Source organism: Podarcis pityusensis (assembly GCF_964106645.2).
Source record: "Podarcis pityusensis genome assembly, chromosome: 3".
Classification (NCBI taxonomy): domain Eukaryota; kingdom Metazoa; phylum Chordata; class Lepidosauria; order Squamata; family Lacertidae; genus Podarcis; species Podarcis pityusensis.
Window position 1 is genome coordinate 3,241,550 of NC_138026.1, and position 17,093 is coordinate 3,258,642.

At 41.2% G+C, this 17,093-nt stretch overlaps 1 protein-coding gene across 1 annotated transcript; it reads left to right on the top strand.

Moving 5' to 3' along the window:
* The first annotated feature begins 363 nt into the window (after positions 1–363).
* CCT4 (chaperonin containing TCP1 subunit 4) lies at positions 364–14,571 on the top strand. Its single transcript, XM_080997418.1, has 14 exons — positions 364–614; positions 2,639–2,691; positions 3,582–3,671; positions 4,995–5,103; positions 6,176–6,318; positions 6,953–7,074; positions 7,164–7,296; positions 7,921–8,060; positions 8,589–8,685; positions 9,086–9,196; positions 11,391–11,521; positions 11,615–11,849; positions 14,010–14,123; positions 14,413–14,571. The coding sequence occupies exons 1-14, from the start codon at positions 482–484 to the stop codon at positions 14,425–14,427; spliced, it is 1,626 nt and encodes a 541-aa protein (XP_080853544.1). The 5' UTR covers positions 364–481; the 3' UTR covers positions 14,428–14,571.
* Positions 14,572–17,093: the final 2,522 nt, after the last annotated feature.

The window sequence follows — 17,093 nt, forward strand, 5'->3', positions numbered from 1 at the left end:
AAAAGCCTTCTGGAACAGCAAAGTCTTTGTCAGACTGTTAGAAGGGGGAAAAGTTTATGAATAAATAAACGATATTATATTTTGCACTCTGAGATCGGAATTCAGAAGAGCGCTGCCTGTAGGTGCCTATCGCACTCGCCAGTTCCTACTAGCCCCCGTTTGTAAATGTTTTTGGCTTTTGTCAGGTGACTGTTCTTACGTGCTCCTGCTTCTCTTCTCCAGAGTTATACCACAGCAAATAATTTAAAAAATAATAATAATTTATTTTTGGTGCGGAGGAAAGGCGTTTGCGATAGACAGCCTTTATGAATGACGTCATTCTCGGCGACTGCGGGAAAGGCCCTTTTCTTCCCCGGCGCCTTCTGGAACTTTCGTGCCGGCGAGGAGCATCGGTTGGGGCTGGCGCCGGAGCTTGGCGGGCGGGGGGAGGCAGCGCAATCCATCTCCATCGGGGGCTCCAGAGGGGCATCCGGGGTCAGTCATGCCGGAGAATGCGGGCACGAAGGGCGGCCTGGCGGGCGCGGGGAGCCGCAGCTCCGGCGGGAACCGCGGCTCCTACCAGGACAGGGACAAGCCCACCCAGATCCGCTTCAGCAACATCTCGGCGGGGAAAGGTAATGTCGCGGCCCAGGCCGGGGAAGCGCCCCTTGGCCCCAGGCCGCGCGGGGGGGGGGGCGAGCGGAAGGCGCCATTGTCTCCTGATGGGCGGCCGGGGGGGGGGTTCCTAGGCCGCGCCACGCCCTCCGCCGCCCCTCCACCCCTCGGGGACCGGGCAGCGGCTCCCCTTCCCTCCTTCGCAGGTGGCGCCGTGTGTGGTCTTGGCGCTGTGCAGAATCCACTGAACGTGTCTGGGAACATAACATAGGGGGCTATTGCTTTGTTTAGTTTTTCTTCTTGCTTTTATTATGTGCTTTGTATTCTGCATTTTTGTGCTGGAAGCCGCCCTGAGATTTCAGGAGGCAAGGCGGTATACAAATTTAATTAATAATAATAATAATAATAATAATGATGGCAGTAGTAGGATAATAACCAAGCATGCTAGACAGTGATTTTGCAGAAGTACATTGTGATGCAAGTAATTTATTTTTCAGCTACAAATGTACCACTTGTACATAGTGATTAAATATTGTGTTGTGAAACTTTGGATGATAGATTTAATTAATAATAATAATAATAATAATAATATGAGCCTTGCTGGACCAGTAGCCCATCTAATCTAGCACCTTATTCTCACAGTTGCCAACCAGATCAGTATTTTGGGAATGATTCATGTTCTGCATTGTTTCATACTTTCTGGATGTCTCATGCTCCTATTATAAAGGGGTTGTGTTCTGTGTTATAAATCAAGCACCAATAGCAGTTGTGTCTTTTTGTTTTCCAATGCATTTCTTATCAACAAAAAACTTGATGTGGCAAGTTTATTCTAAAAGTCTGACCCAGAGGAAAGTTTGAGAACTGCTAAGTTATGGTGTTAGGATCAGCACAAAGGTAACCATGCTGAAGATTGCTGAAGTCAATCTTTTGCTGTGTGAGGGGAAAGGAAAGGGGGCATCTCTTCTGCAAAGCCAGAAGAGCTCCAAAGATGAAACCGTATTAATAGTGCAAACACAGCTTGCTGAATAAAAGCTATTGGGGGGACCGGACACTTTCTGTGTTGCTCATTCATGTGCATACCTACTCAGAAATCAGGCCCTTGTTCCCTTACTGTTTGAGACTGCATGTGCCATGTACATAGATAATGCTGTAACAATCATGAATAAATTGGAGGTATGTATCTTGGTTATCAGAGCAAAGTAAATCGAAATGAACATATTGGTGGACTGTGGGCCCCCCAAATGCTAATACAGAATTACAGTGATCTGAAATAAGCTTCACCTTTTATGAAAGGCATTCCTGTATTTTGTGTAAGAGAGTTGTCATTGTAAGATAGTAACAGCCCAGAGGGCTGAGGAAGGCTTTCATGGACACCATGGTGCCTTCATGTATTGGGCTGGAGATGGCAGGGTTAACTTGTATTGAAAACATCTAAGCCGTGTACAACAAACATAAAATCCGGATAAATGTAAGAAGACTAAAAGCAGAAAAAGTTGTCAAGAATTCACCAATCACAAAGTCATAAAGAACTGACCAATCTCATAAAATGTGCATAGATACCTGGAAAGGCCTGTTGACACCTGGAAGACTTAAAAAGGCACCTAAACATAAGTGAAGAAAATAAATTTAGGGGGCATCATAAGGTTGGTCGGGAACCTGGCATGCCTCAAGATGTCAGCAAATACATTTTTAGTGCTGCAGGGAACAGCTCCTCTTGTGCCCAGAGAGAAGGGAAATTCCCATAGGTGGTGGTGCTTTTAGTCCCATCCTCCATCACCTCCCAGGTCTAGTCGGAGTTTGGCTCCAGACAGGGATAGATTTGTAATGGGATCAGAGCCCAAGGAATGCACGGGGTAGCATTTCTGCTAGCTCCATCCCATCAGTTAGCGGTGTCCATGGCTAGGCTTTCCTGTGCAGCCAGCAGAACCAACTTAGAATAATTAGATGAGCATCAGAGCTTCAGGGATCTGCCATGTGTGGTTGCTGCCTGGATCATTCCAATGTCTGCTGGAAAATAAAAATTACATTTTCACTTTTATTTTAGCGGTTGCAGATGCGGTTAGGACAAGCCTTGGACCAAAGGGAATGGATAAAATGGTACGTCTTGAGTGTATGCCTATCATATTGTGCATGTAGCAAAATTTTTAATGGTGCTTATGAATTCTATATAATCCATTTTCTAAGCTGCTGTGAAGTTTTGTTGTTGTTCATAAACTTTCAGTTGTGTGGGGAAAAGGCTTTATGATTAAATTGTCATGGAGCAGGTTTCATGTTGAGTGGAATGGATTATTTTGGTTAGCACTAACTATACAGGCAGACAAACATAAAGAGATTGTGCTGAGAATGCAAACAAAGTGAGGTTGTTGAATGGCAAGATGCTTCAGGCTTTTGAATAGCGCAAAGGGAGGGCACATGTTTGGGGAGTGATAGCCTAATCAAGGCTCCAAGGTAGGTGTGCTTAGATGTTGAAGGGCATGTATCTGTCACACTTGATGAACCAGCTTTGCCCTTTACAAACAGACCAGATCACTGTGATCATCTGGAGAAGCCCTCCTCACCTCACTGTCCCAGTTTTCACACATTCATTTAGCTTCAGCACAAGCCAGAGGTGCTGGCTCATAGGGGCTGAGATTTTTTGGGCCCCTTCAGTATTTTCAGGGAGGGGCCCAGCCACCCCAATGTATGGGGTGCTCTGGTGCAGTGCCTGGCCTCCCTACTGCGGGGTGCCCAGCAGCGCCTGGCCTTCTCACGGCATCGTAAGTGCACGTCACATGTTGCACATGTAACATCACAAGCATGCCTTATGTGCATGTAGCATAAGGCAGCCTTCTCAATCTTCACTGCCAGGTGGCACTGCTGGTACAAGCCAAGGCTTTTAGCGTAGTAATTTGGAACATCGTGCCTTTCAAAATCAGGCAGCCTAGCATGCACTCTTGGTTTTGTTTTTCTCTTTCTTGAGTTGGTCTACAACACTTATGTTTTTTCAGATCCAAGATGGCAAAGGAGATGTAACAATCACAAATGATGGTGCAACAATTCTGAAGCAGATGCAGGTCCTTCACCCTGCAGCCAAAATGGCAAGTAATATTTAAATTAAATTTCCTGTCAGTCCCCAAGGTGACATCAAATCATGCACATACAATCCTCCAAATTTTTAGCTGTTGTTTAGTTGTTTGTAGAAAACAACATTGGGCCTAGAATTTTGTGCAGCTATATGTGGAGCTCTTCCTTCTGACGGCATCTGTCCAAATAAGAAATATACAGGACTGTTACAATGATTCAGTACACATAATGTTGATCCTTTTGCAGAATCTGGGACATTACACAGCCCCTCCCGAAGAAACAACTGGCAAAACTGCCACAGAAAACCACTACTGTAATTGTAAAATGCTTATGGTCCACATAAGCCTGATAAGCATTTTTTTTGTTTTTTGTTTAACCTGAATTAGGGTTATTGGTGTACCATTCCAAGTAACAATGGACAAATGGCCGTTGCCAGAACATTTTAGTTAAAATTTAATGTTCATTGTGGCAGATTGTTAGAATGGATTTTCAGGCTGAGTGGCATGAATTAAATTATTACAGTATTTGACCAGAGTGCTCCTTGGCAAGAAGAGCATATAATTGAGTAGTGACAGCTAAATCAAACCCAGTTGTGTCTACTTTGAGTATGACATTTAACCAATATTTAAAAACATTACTTCAAGTAGTGTAGTTAGGTAATCTAATGTTCTGGGCTTAATGGTCTAACATAGGGTTGAGAGTGGTGTTGAAAACTCCCATTGTTCTAGGTGCATTTTGTGACAGGGAATTTCATTAGCACGAGCAGTTTCTGAGCTCTGGGGCAGTACTGCGCCTAAGATTTCAGATTAAAACTGCAGAGTGGAAGGAAAGGAGGACCTTTTTCTGCCTCCCCACTTCCAGCTACTCTCTGAATACTGTAGAAGAGACCCTCTTAAGAATATTAGGGTGTACGCAGGGGAAGGACTAGACCATGTGGAAAATGAGCACAATATTTTAGCTGCAGTTCATTCATTTTCAGCTTTGTATTCTTGTTATAAAAACAGCGCCTAGACATTCCGTTGTTGCACCCATAACCTAGTTTTATAATCCATTTAGCTCCTAGCTTTCATATCTCAGTTTCTAGCACTGGTTGAGAGATTTCACTAGATGCTAATATGTATTAACTTCAATTTCCTCAAAATGTGGTAAGCTAGATCTGCTGTGTTTGGGAACAGCACTGATTTCAACTGGATTAATACTTCCCCAGAGTTACTGCAGTGAGGTTTTGCAGCATATTCAGTATACTGTTAATCACAGAATATTATTTTTTGTTCTTGCATTTTTTCTTGCAATTCAGGGCAAATAATAATAATTTTTTAACATTTGGCAACACACAGCTGGTGGAGTTATCCAAAGCGCAAGATATTGAAGCTGGGGATGGCACTACTTCTGTTGTTGTCATTGCCGGAGCTCTGCTAGATGCTTGTTCCAGACTCCTTCAGAAAGGTAGGTTTCACTTTTAAAAAAATACATAGGTAATTTTGGCGTATGAAATAAATGGAGACTCAAAAGGATAAATGGAGACTCAATTGAAAGAGAAAACTGAAGATATAAACACCAGTGTAGTCCTAAGTATAGCATACGTGTTTTCTTTTCCCAAAGTATGTGTACTAGTGGGTCTGTGGGAGGGAAGGGGGAAGGTGGTTGTCTATTTTGGACTTACTATTTTTTGGATATATTGATATATCATCCAAAGCCAGTTTGAAGTCCATATCATGATATCAGTTTCACAGTTTTTGACCTGGCAATATATTGTGAATCATTGTGTGTGTGTGTGTGTGTGTGTGTGTGTGCGCGCGCGCCATGTAAAAATCACAGGGGGGGGGTGAAGCCAGCCAATGCCTCTACATAGCTTCATCCTTATTTCTGACATTATGATATATCAGTGTATCATAATGTTTAGCTGGTGATATATTGGCATGTTGAAAATCAAATATTGCCCAGCCCTACTCCTGACATGATATGACTATTGGATGTATCTACATTTTTGTATTGGCACTATTACGTACCTGTGGTAATCGTAACATATCTCCCCCGAATGGAGTTTTGTGTATATGTTCAGTGATACAAAGTTTTTGGAGGTTAGTAATAATAATGATGATGATAGATCAGGATATGGCGAAAGAAAATATTCCAGAAAACTTTATTATAATTTTATTAGGGTTTTGGTGTTGTTTTTTTTGGAAGGAATTGGATCTTAATCAGAAAAAGAAACAATCGTTTTTATGATGGGCCTAAAGTGTTGTTTCATGCATTGTGTTTTCTCTAAAATAATGGGAGTGGGATCCAGCTAAAATGGATGATTAGTGTTTTCTTTTAGTCAAGGCAATGGAAGGTTTGGAATTCGATTGCTAGAGTTCATTTGTCAACCAGTTTAATATTCAGGATTAAGGGCAATAAGTGGATGTGAGCTATATTAATGTGCAATATTGCAAAGCATATTTTATATGCTAATTCAACTGGAAACTTCACCCCCAATGACTTGTTTTTAAGTGTCGTTGAATAAACTGTTTTCTAGGAATTCATCCCACAATCATCTCTGAGTCATTCCAGAAGGCATTGGATAAAGGTACTGAGATCTTGACCAGCATGGGGCAGCCTGTTGAGCTGAGTGACAGAGAAACCCTACTTAACAATGCAGCTACTGCACTGAACTCAAAGGTGGGTAACTTGTGACATATGTGGTTACAGCATGTCTAGCTTGTGATTTAAATATAAATTGCATGCAACTGTATTAACTAATAATTGAGACCAAAGTTTGGACCCTCCTTACAGTAATATTAGGAATGCTTCAATTATTTAGAATTGCCAGACATTTCTTGAGAGGAATGTTTTATGGTGGTGCTCTGATCCTGCTTGCTAGCATTTAAAGAGAGGTGCTCTCTCTGCAGGATCCTTTGAATGTGTATGGCATCACTATTTACTTGCAATGTTTCCTTTTAATAGTGAAAATTCCAGCTGCACTGGCCAGAAAAGCTTTTGCAACTGCGTATTCTTTCCCATTAAAATTGGGATTGCTGAGTCAGAGATTTACTTAGAGATTCAGAATGGGAATTGCAACCTCCATACTGCTCTCTGATTCTGTCTTAAATAAGAAAAGAAAAATTAAGAAAACAACATGCCAATTACTTACTGTTACGAGTCCTACAAAGAAACAATATAAACTGTTGATCTCCGTTTGTTTAATTTAATGTAACTGTTAGGTAGATTGAAATTCAGATCTGTTGGTGGAAGTTCTTATGGAAATGTGCAAAACCAATGAAGTAAAATGTGGGTCTTCACTAAATCCCTGCAGGTTGTATCACAGTATTCTAGTTTGCTTTCTCCAATGAGTGTGGAAGCTGTGATGAAGGTGATAGATCCAAATACAGCTAGCGGTGTGGATCTTAGAGACATCAAAATTGTTAAAAAGCTTGGGTAAGTAGTAATCTCAAAATACAAATTCTGTAACCTATTTATTTTAAATTATTATTGTGCAAGTTTACTCTTTCAATATTTCTTTCTAGAGGAACAATTGATGACTGTGAATTGGTTGAAGGGCTGGTCCTCACCCAGAAAGTGGCCAATGGTGGTATAACCAGAGTTGAAAAAGCTAAGATAGGTCTCATTCAATTTTGCTTGTCAGCTCCAAAGACAGATGTAAGTTGCTTTGTTTAATTTGTTATGTCTGCATCATTATGAGCTATCTTTACACATTGATTGCAACTTCTTAAAATTTTTTAGTATGCTAACAGTACATTATTTTATTTTACTTTCTGAATAGAATTACATGTCAAAAACTTAAAATAGGGGTGGACTGACTTGTATGATCGGTTGCTTACATAGATTTTATGTGGTCCAACAGCATATCAGCTATTAAGCACTCTTGCTTTTAACAGTCAAAATCTTTGTTAAGGTTTCCTGTTAAGAATCAGCAGGAACTATTGGCCCACTACTGAACTGCCTATATCTCTTCAGTTTAAGCCTGAAAAAGAGGTATTAGCATAAAAGAAATAGTCATTAGTGACATATTCTTCTATAAGCTAAGCTTAAGAGGACATCTTACTGCTTAACTTGCAACTGAATGCTTTGATTGTAGACAGTGAGTTATATATTACTATACTACATATGGAAATTTTGATTAAGGGTAGCCAGCATGCTGGTTCCAACTGCCATCAGTCCCAGGCAGCATGACCAATAGTAAGGAATTTTGGGAGTTGTACCACAATGTTTATCTCTGATTAAATGCTTAGTTAAGCTTTATTATGCTTCTTCTCCTGTTAGATGGATAACCAAATTGTTGTTTCTGACTACACTCAAATGGACAGAGTCTTGCGTGAAGAGAGAGCTTACATTCTCAATTTAGTTAAGCAAATTAAGAAGACAGGATGCAATGTGCTGCTCATTCAGAAATCTATTCTGCGGTATGTTTATTCCAGTAACGTGCTTGCTGTTGAAGAATGAATGATATTCGGGATTAAAATTGTTCACGGTGTGATAAAGTTTAAGAGACTTGCTCTGAAACGTATTCCTTAAACCAGGGGCGGGCAACTGAATCTGGCCTGTGGATCAGACATTCAGCCACATTTGAGGCTCTGACCAACTGTCAGATTTTACCCACACACGTGGTTGAATGTTTAGTCCAACCACCTATTATGTTAGGTGACGCTAGTCTGCTGCTGAAGCAGCAGTTTGAGTAAAGTGGGAAGTAGAGAGGGAGAGGGCTTGTAGGCCTTTTGGAGAGATTTAGTAATAGCTTCAAACCAATGATGCACTTCATGACATCCAGGTGGGCCCAGGATAAATAATGACATCTAGTTGGGCCCAGGATACGTTAAGGTGTGTTCTGAGTCTTGGGAAATTCTGGGTCTGATCAGCGTAGCTTGCCCATCATTAATAACGCTGCTGTGATTCTGGTTGATTTTCTAGCTCATTCATTGTGTTGATTTCAGGGATGCTCTAAGTGATCTAGCGCTACATTTCTTGAACAAAATGAAGATAATGGTGATTAAAGATATTGAAAGAGAAGACATTGAGTTTATATGTAAGGTAAGGAGGAGCTGTTAGCTAGTTCTGCTGTAGGTGAATATTTGATTCAAAAAGTAACTGAAATTGGTCATAATACTGATTGGCTCTGCTTTGGAATTTGTTACACATTTTGTATGTAGGCTGTGGGAGGAAACAATACGTGAAAGAATTAGTAGGCTCTATTAGTCTCACTTCTTCTCAAGGAAATAGTAATGTGTCATCTTGCTTATAAAGATGCAGCTGTAAACTGTCTTACTTCAAGCTTATACATGAGTGGTCGGAAGTAAGTCCCACCAAATTTAATGGGACTTCTTCCTGGGTAAGTAGATATAGGATTGCTGCCTGAGTAAAAAGTATAGCATATTGAACTACATCATACCTTTTTAATCTATGGTCCCTGTGTTTATTTATTTTTGAAAAGACCATTGGAACTAAGCCAGTTGCTCATATTGATCAGTTTACTGGGGATATGCTGGGATCTGCTGAACTGGCAGAAGAGGTCAATTTAAATGGATCTGGAAAGCTAGTAAAGGTAAGCAGAACTCCTGTTTAGCTATTTAGCTTGCTTCTTTATGACACTTGAGGAAGTAATTTTCATTTCATTTTCATAAAATGTATACATCGCTTGATTGTAAAAACCTTAAAACAGTTTACAAAAAGATAAAACCATAAAATCAGTATTTTTAAAAATACAATACATTAGAACAGGGAGGCCCAACTTTTCATACTCTAGGTCCCTGTCAGAGCTCTCCTGCCTCCTTCCCAAAGCCCAGCGCCTTGCTTACCCAGCTTTGGGAAAGTGGGACGGAGAGGGGGTCAAATGTTGCTGGGAACCGCCAGAAATGCCTCGAGGGTGGCAGACGGCCCCTGGGCTCTGTGTTGGACCACCTGCATTAAAACATACAAAAAGTTAAAAAACGTAAGATTACAATTCATATCATTACCAAGCATTTGGTTAGGCTTGTATAAACAGGAATGTCTTTAACAGAGCTCAAAACAAATACAGTCGTACCTTGGATCCCAAGCGCTCTGGAACTCTGATGTTTTGGCTCCTGAACGCTGCAAACACAGAAGTGATTGTTCCTGTTTGCGAACTTTTTTTGGAACCCAAATGTCCAACAGGGCTTCTGCGGCTTCCTGCAGCCAATCAGAAGCCGTGATTTAGTTTTCGAACGTTTTGGAAGTCAAACGGACTTCCAGAACGGATTCCATTCGACTTCCAAGGTACAACTGTACAGTGAAAGTGTATCTATTGTTTGATATAAATAGGCAGGGAGTTCCACACTAAACTATTGAGTTATTACAAATGTGGAAGGGGTGTTATGTGGCACCTGTAGTAGTGCCAGTTCCACCGATTGAAGTTGTCAAGTGGATACATGTTTGGTAAGGCAATCTCATAGGGAAACTGGTCCCAAGTTACAGTTGTACCTCAGAAGTCGAACCCCTTGTGAGTTGAATGTTTTGGTTCTTGAACACCGCAAACCTGGAAGTGATTGTTCCGGTTTGCAAACGTTCTTTGGAACCCAAATGTCCAACGCGGGTTCCGCAACTTCCGATTGGCTGCAGGACCTTCCTGCAGCCAATCAGAAGTTGTGCCTTGGTTTCTGAACAATTTGGAATTTGAACGGACTTCCGGAATGATTCTGATTGACTTCTGAGGTACGACTGTATTAAGGGCTTTGTATACTAATAGTAACACTGATAGTAATGTGTGTGAAACGCAACCTTCCATACAGAATGAAACCTCACCACCTTTGAGTTAATGATCCCTCTATCATAGTGCTGATTCCCAAAAGAAATTATGAAGCTTTACTGTGGGGTATTTTCATAACTTTTGGACTACTGTGAAAATTGCTCATTGAGGCTCTCATCTTCACCTGGCAAAAAGATAGTCCACCATTTATTGGTACCAGGAGATTGTAGCAGGACTCAGGGAAGACAGTCATCTCTAATTTGTGATGGGCCAAGCCACTTATAACATAGTTAGCCTCTACAGCAGACCATTCATGGAACAGCGGGGTAATATGCTTCTGCTGATACAGTCCTATAAGGGAGTGTTGTTGTTTAGCCGTTTAGTCCTGTCCGACTCTTCGTGACCCCATGGACCAGAGCACGCCAGGCCCTCCTGTTTTCCACTGCCTCCCGCAGTTTGGTCAAACTCATGCTGGTAGCTTCGTGAACACTGTCCAACCATCTCGTCCTCTGTCGTCCCCTTCTCCTTGTGCCCTCCATCTTTCCCAACATCAGGGTCTTTTCCAGGGAGTCTTCTCTTCTCATGAGGTGGCCAAAGTTTTGGAGCCTCAGCTTCACAATCTGTCCTTCCAGTGAGCACTCAGGGCTGATTTCCTTCAGAATGGATGCATTTGATCTTCTTGCAGTCCATGGGACTCTCAAGAGTCTCCTCCAGCACCATAATTCAAAAGCGAGTAGACTGCTACATTTCTCACCAGTTGACGCTTCCAACAATGTGAAGAGCAGCCCCAAGCAGGCATCACAGTATTTTAGGTGGTTTGATGGACATGCATGATTGTCGTCATCTTTCCATCTGATCAAGAACTTTGTTCATCTCCATTGGGATTGTCCGGATATTGGAGTCAATTCTTTCTGCTCAATCAGATCTAGAATGGCCTTTGGGAGTGCTTTATTGACTCTCTTTGGGCGGGGGTCTATAGGAGCAGTGCTGCTAATTCTCTAAATATTGTAGTGACACTGTTTTTGTCCTGCAGATTACAGGGTGTGCTAGCCCTGGAAAAACGGTAACAATTGTGGTCCGTGGCTCCAACAAACTAGTAATTGAAGAAGCTGAACGTTCAATTCACGATGCTTTGTGTGTCATACGCTGTTTGGTAAAGAAAAGGTAATGTATAAGACTTACAGACCAGTAAAGTCACCATTCAACTTTACCAACGCCTTTTGTTAACATTTTCAAACTGCAAAATTCTAATTTCAGAGCCCTGATTGCAGGTGGTGGAGCACCAGAAATAGAGTTGGCCTTACGCTTGGATGAATATTCTCGCACCTTGAGTGGCATGGAGTCTTATTGTGTACGTGCTTATGGAGAGGCCTTGGAAATAATTCCATCCACCCTGGCTGAAAATGCAGGCCTTAATCCTATTTCTACTGTGACTGAGTTGAGAAACAGACATGCACAAGGAGAGAGAACTGCAGGAATTAATGTCAGAAAGGTAAGGTGCAAAGTGGTGAGACAAAAGAAATACATATTATTGTATATTATTCCATAGAATTTTGTTTTTTATATTGGAGTTTATTATGTAGTTTATTGTATGCTGCTCACTGTATTATGCATAACTCAAAGGAACAGGCAAAATATCATGTATTTGTTTTCTTTATTTCTCGTGTTCTGCCTGGTACCATCTGTGCAGAACAGAGAGAGATCAAAAGGTTTTGTGGATCGCTGAGGTACAGGGTATATTTAAAGGCAAAAAAAAATCGGGGGGGGGGGGGCTTCCTAGAAACAGCCTGATTAAGATTGAACTTGATTAGTGACCACAGAATGCTGACTGGTGGTTAGGGTGGTTTGGCTGGTTGAATAGAAAACCAGGTTTGAAGTGGCTGGACTCATGAACAGCAGTTGCCTGCACTGCAACGATTTGTTGCAGTGGCTGGGGCAACCCAGTCAGGTGCGCAGAATACTACTACTAAGTGTAATTTCAATAATAATTGGCAGCCTCTGCAAAGGAATACAATAGAGGAATCTCTTGGGTTGCATTCAAAAATCAGAGACTAAATGTTGACCCCAATTAATATATTCAGTTTCATAAAAACAGCATTGACATAAAATTCATTTGCATTCTCAAGCCTATTTTGCTGTTCTGCTGTGACAGTTGCTAAATGTATTTTTATTTTGTTTATTTCTGAGTTGTTTAATATTTTAAAAAATTCTAGTGGTGTACAAGCAATACAAATTAACATAAAATGGTATCATAAAAACAAATCTAGTGATACAGGGTCCAGTTGGAACGTAAACATAGACTTAGATGGATTCATTCAACACGGATCTTGGTCCAATTGGTTCCAAAATATAAAACTTTATCTTAAATGCAAGAGCTACTCATTGGAACTTCGCTTTACTTACGTTTGAAAAATGTCAAGTGTTGTTTTTGAAGCTTGATAGTGGAATGTACCTAGAGATAATTGATTGTTGTGGCCTACTGATGGCTTACTGATCCAAGGAACCAAGAATTAAATATTTGGCTCTGTAGATCCATCAAAAGTGACCTTTTATTGCCCAGAGTTAAGCAACAGAAAAAGTGGCTTGCTTTTATTTTCATGTTGTGAAATTTAATCTTTGATGGAAACCTACTATGTAACAACTGATAAGTCTTTTATTTTTATTATTATTATGACATTTTACTGGTGTTACAAAAATAATTATATATATCACTTGATTGCACAGCTTATTGCGGTTTTATTAAAAATGGTAAAGATTAACATAGTCAGCACTATAAAATGTTTGATTATTTTAAGGCTACTTCAACTAGAATTAGTATAATTAAATATATTCCTTGGCTGCATGCCATCAGTGCCTCATATACTTACTGCACAAGAATATTTGTTCTTTCCTACAAGCTGAGATCATGTACAGCGTGCTGAAAAACACTTGTAAACTTGGATGTGAATATGGTTAAGTGAGTTGATTGGCCACCTAATGAGGCAGGAGTGCATTTCTCCAGAATGAAAATGTTGGGATATCTAATTTCATGTAATTTTCTGTATTTTTCGCACCATAGGGCGCACCGGACCATAGGGCACACCCAGTTTTTAGGGGGGGAAATCAAGGAAAAAAATATTCCCCCCCCCAGCCCCAAAGAGCAGCGTACAGGCTGCACACAACCTCTCCCTGCCAGAGGGGTTGCGCGCAGCTATGGAAGAAGGCAAGGCAGCGAGCGGGATAGATCCCGCTCGCTGTTTTGGCTTCCCCTTTAGCCCCGTGCAGCCTCTACCTCCTGGGAGAGGCTGCGTGAGGCTAAAGAATCCATAGCCCCGTGCAGCCTCTCCTTGCCCGAGGGGTTGCGTGCAGCTATGGAAGCAGGCAAGGCAGTGAGCGGGATCCATCCCACTCGCTGTTTTGGCTTCCCCTTTAGCCCCGTGCAGCCTCTCCTTGCCGGGAGATGCTGCGCAGGGCTAAAGAAGCCATAGCCCCGTGCAGCCTCTCCCTGCCGGAGGGGTTGCGCACGGCTATGGCACAAGCCTGCATTCGCTCTATAGGACGCACACACATTTCGCCTCAGTTTTTGGAGAGGAAAAACTGCGTCCAATAGAGCGAAAAATACGGTATGCTGGTAATTTGTTTTTAAACTGAGGTTTCCATGCTTAATTTGTAGGGTGGAATTTCCAATATCCTGGAAGAATTGGTGGTCCAGCCTCTGTTGGTTTCCATCAGTGCTCTGACCCTAGCGACAGAAACAGTCCGCAGTATTCTTAAGATTGATGATGTGGTAAGTTACACTTAAAGGCTAACATTCTTGCAAATGGATATTTCATAGCAGTTAGCAAATGTTAAATGACAATTCCTATTATATCATAATGTGAATCTGCAAGTTAACATACTGCATTTGTAACTAAATGATGAAAGTTGCTGTTCAAATTTAAAGAGACAAATAACTTAGTGAAAGTGTAGATTAATGCTGGATACAAACAATGATACAAAAGAATGTTGGTGATGCAGAGACATTTGAACGTAATGGTTAAAAGTATCATCCCATACCATTCTGTTTCTCTTTGCAGGTGAATACTCGATGAGATGACTAAAGAAACAAACTGTGCAGCTCAGCACAGTGTCACAAGTTTGGAATGCAGTTCCTTCATTGGACGTTGCATAACTCCCAGTTACATTTCATGTATACTTGTCAACTTAAATTAATAAAACCTTAAATTCTCAAGGCATATCTTGTTTATATTGTCTTTATAGCTAAACAAAGCACACCCCCAGCAGTTTACAACAATTGATGCTGTTAGAGTTAAAACCAGTATTGCCACAGAAACTAAAGTTGCCACTCTTGATTTCAACTGATCAGTCACTTAAAAATGTTTATAGTTAATGCTAGGCAGTAAGCCATGGTAGCTTCAAACTCAAAGTCAAACTTAACAGAAGACAAGCCAAAGGGTTTTCTGGATAAGGATGGAAGTAATTTGTGTTTCTCGTTTGTCTGTAATTCCACATCTTTGCTTCAGCTAAGACGACATGTTTTCATTTCAGCTTTAATTAAACGCCTAAAATGAATGGTGTCAGAAGTTACATCAGTTCATGCTGCTGGTGACATGAGCCCTTGTACCATAAATGTAGGTCAGTCTTCTAAGGTGCCTCAAGACTTTGTAACAACAGAACCTACAACTAATACAATTGCCTCTACAATTTGTCCTGAACAAGTCTGCCTAGACTTGCTGTCACCATTGGAAAAAAGCCAGTGTAATTTCGTGGTTAGAGTGTTGGGTGTGGGAGATCAGCATTGCCACTCTGCCATGAAACTTACTGGATGGCGTTGGGCCAGTCACTCTTTCAGCCTAACTGACCTTGCAGAGTTGGAGGGGAAGAACCATGTAAACCATGTTGAGCTAGGAAAGGTGGGATATAAATGTCATAATCTGAATTAATAAAAACAGCTTTTATATTCTTAATGAAATCTTTCCAGTAGCACCTTTAAGACCAACTAAGTTAGTTACTGGAAGGATTTTTTTTATTTTGACTATGGCAGACCAACACGGCTACCTATCTGTAACTGGAACCATGGAAGGCACCACATTGAGCCGCATGAAATGGAAGTCCATCAACCTCACCAAAAAAAGAACTAACTTAGTTGGTCTTAAAGGTGCTACTGGAAGGATTTTTTTTATTTTGACTATGGCAGACCAACACGGCTACCTATCTGTTAATGAAATCTGTTACACATCTGTTCAGAAGTAAACCACTTGGAGTATAATTAAGCTTACTCCCAAGCGTGTACATGATTGCACATTAGTGTAATGTGCAGGAATAGAAAGAAAACTAGAGAAATATCCAAATTCCTGTTTTATTTGGGACCTCTGCATACAAATCAATAGAGCAGAATGCACATGCGTTAATTCGGTGCTGCCATTGGGTTCAGAGGACCGCTGTTAAACCATACTTACCTGTACAATAAGCTGTGGTGCATATTTTCTGAAAGGTCTCTTGCAGTATTGTCCATTTTCAATGCAATTGCTACTTTTCAGTAGACATGGTTTAGCTAAATTCAAGGGCAGTAACCATACATCTTCATCATCCAGTGCTCTCTTCAACTTGGGTAACAATATAGTTGTACAGCATAGAATGAATGGAGATTTGTCCCGATAATGTATTTCATCAATAGAAACCCAATAAGGCAATAGCTCTTGAAGTTTATAGAGAGCTGTTGCAAAAAGTTTATTTGGCTATGTCCGAAGTAAGAGTAAAAACAAGCAAGTGGTAGGTCCTCTGCGTGGGGAACATGCAGAAATGCTATTGGGTAACAGAAAAAGTGGAACTACTCAACACTTACTTGGCCTCTGTCTTCACCCAAAATAAAAGTGATGCTGCCCAACCTGGTGACGACAGAATAAATGATGTAAGGAGGGAGCTGCAGCTCAAGATAGGAAAAGAGGTAGTAAGGGAACACATAGCTATTTTAAATGAATTCAAATCTCCAGGGCCTGATGAACTGCATCCAAGGGTACTAAAGGAACTTGTGGATGTAGTTTCAGAGCCTTTGTCTATTATCTTTGAGAATTATTGGAGAACAGGTGAGATCCCTACACTCTGGAGGCGGGCAAATGTCCCCATCTTCAAAAAGGGAAAGGAAGACCCAGGTAACTACTGACCGGTGAACTTGACATTGATACTAGGGAAGGTCGTAGAACAGATAATCAACAGTCAGTCTGTGAGCATTTGGAAAAGGATGCTGTGATTACTAAAACCCAGAATAGGTTTCTCAAAAGTAAGTCATGCCAGACCAATTTGATTTATTTGATGGAATTACAAACATATATATATATATATATATATATATATGTAAAATCAAACTGCGGGAGGCAGTGGAAGACAGGAGGGCCTGGCGTGCTGTGGTCCATGGGGTCACAAAGAGTCGGACATGACTAAACGACTAAACAACAAATAATAATAAATTAAATAATAATTATAGTAACAATATCCCTCACACGGCCTGCTGCTGTCACTTGCACACATGACGGGGGGGGGCATGCTGATGTGATGTGTGCACCCCCACGCTGCAGAGTGGAACTTGGGGGAGGGCGGTGACCCCTCCATTAAAAATTTGTGGGAGCCCAGCCACAAGTCAGTGCCTATGCTCACTACAGTGGGGGGGGGGGGGGAATAATTGTGGCCTGCAGTGCAGGAATCTCAGCTAAAGCGCCCAGGACAGGTTGCCTCCTATATATTGAGTTGGCCCCCGTCT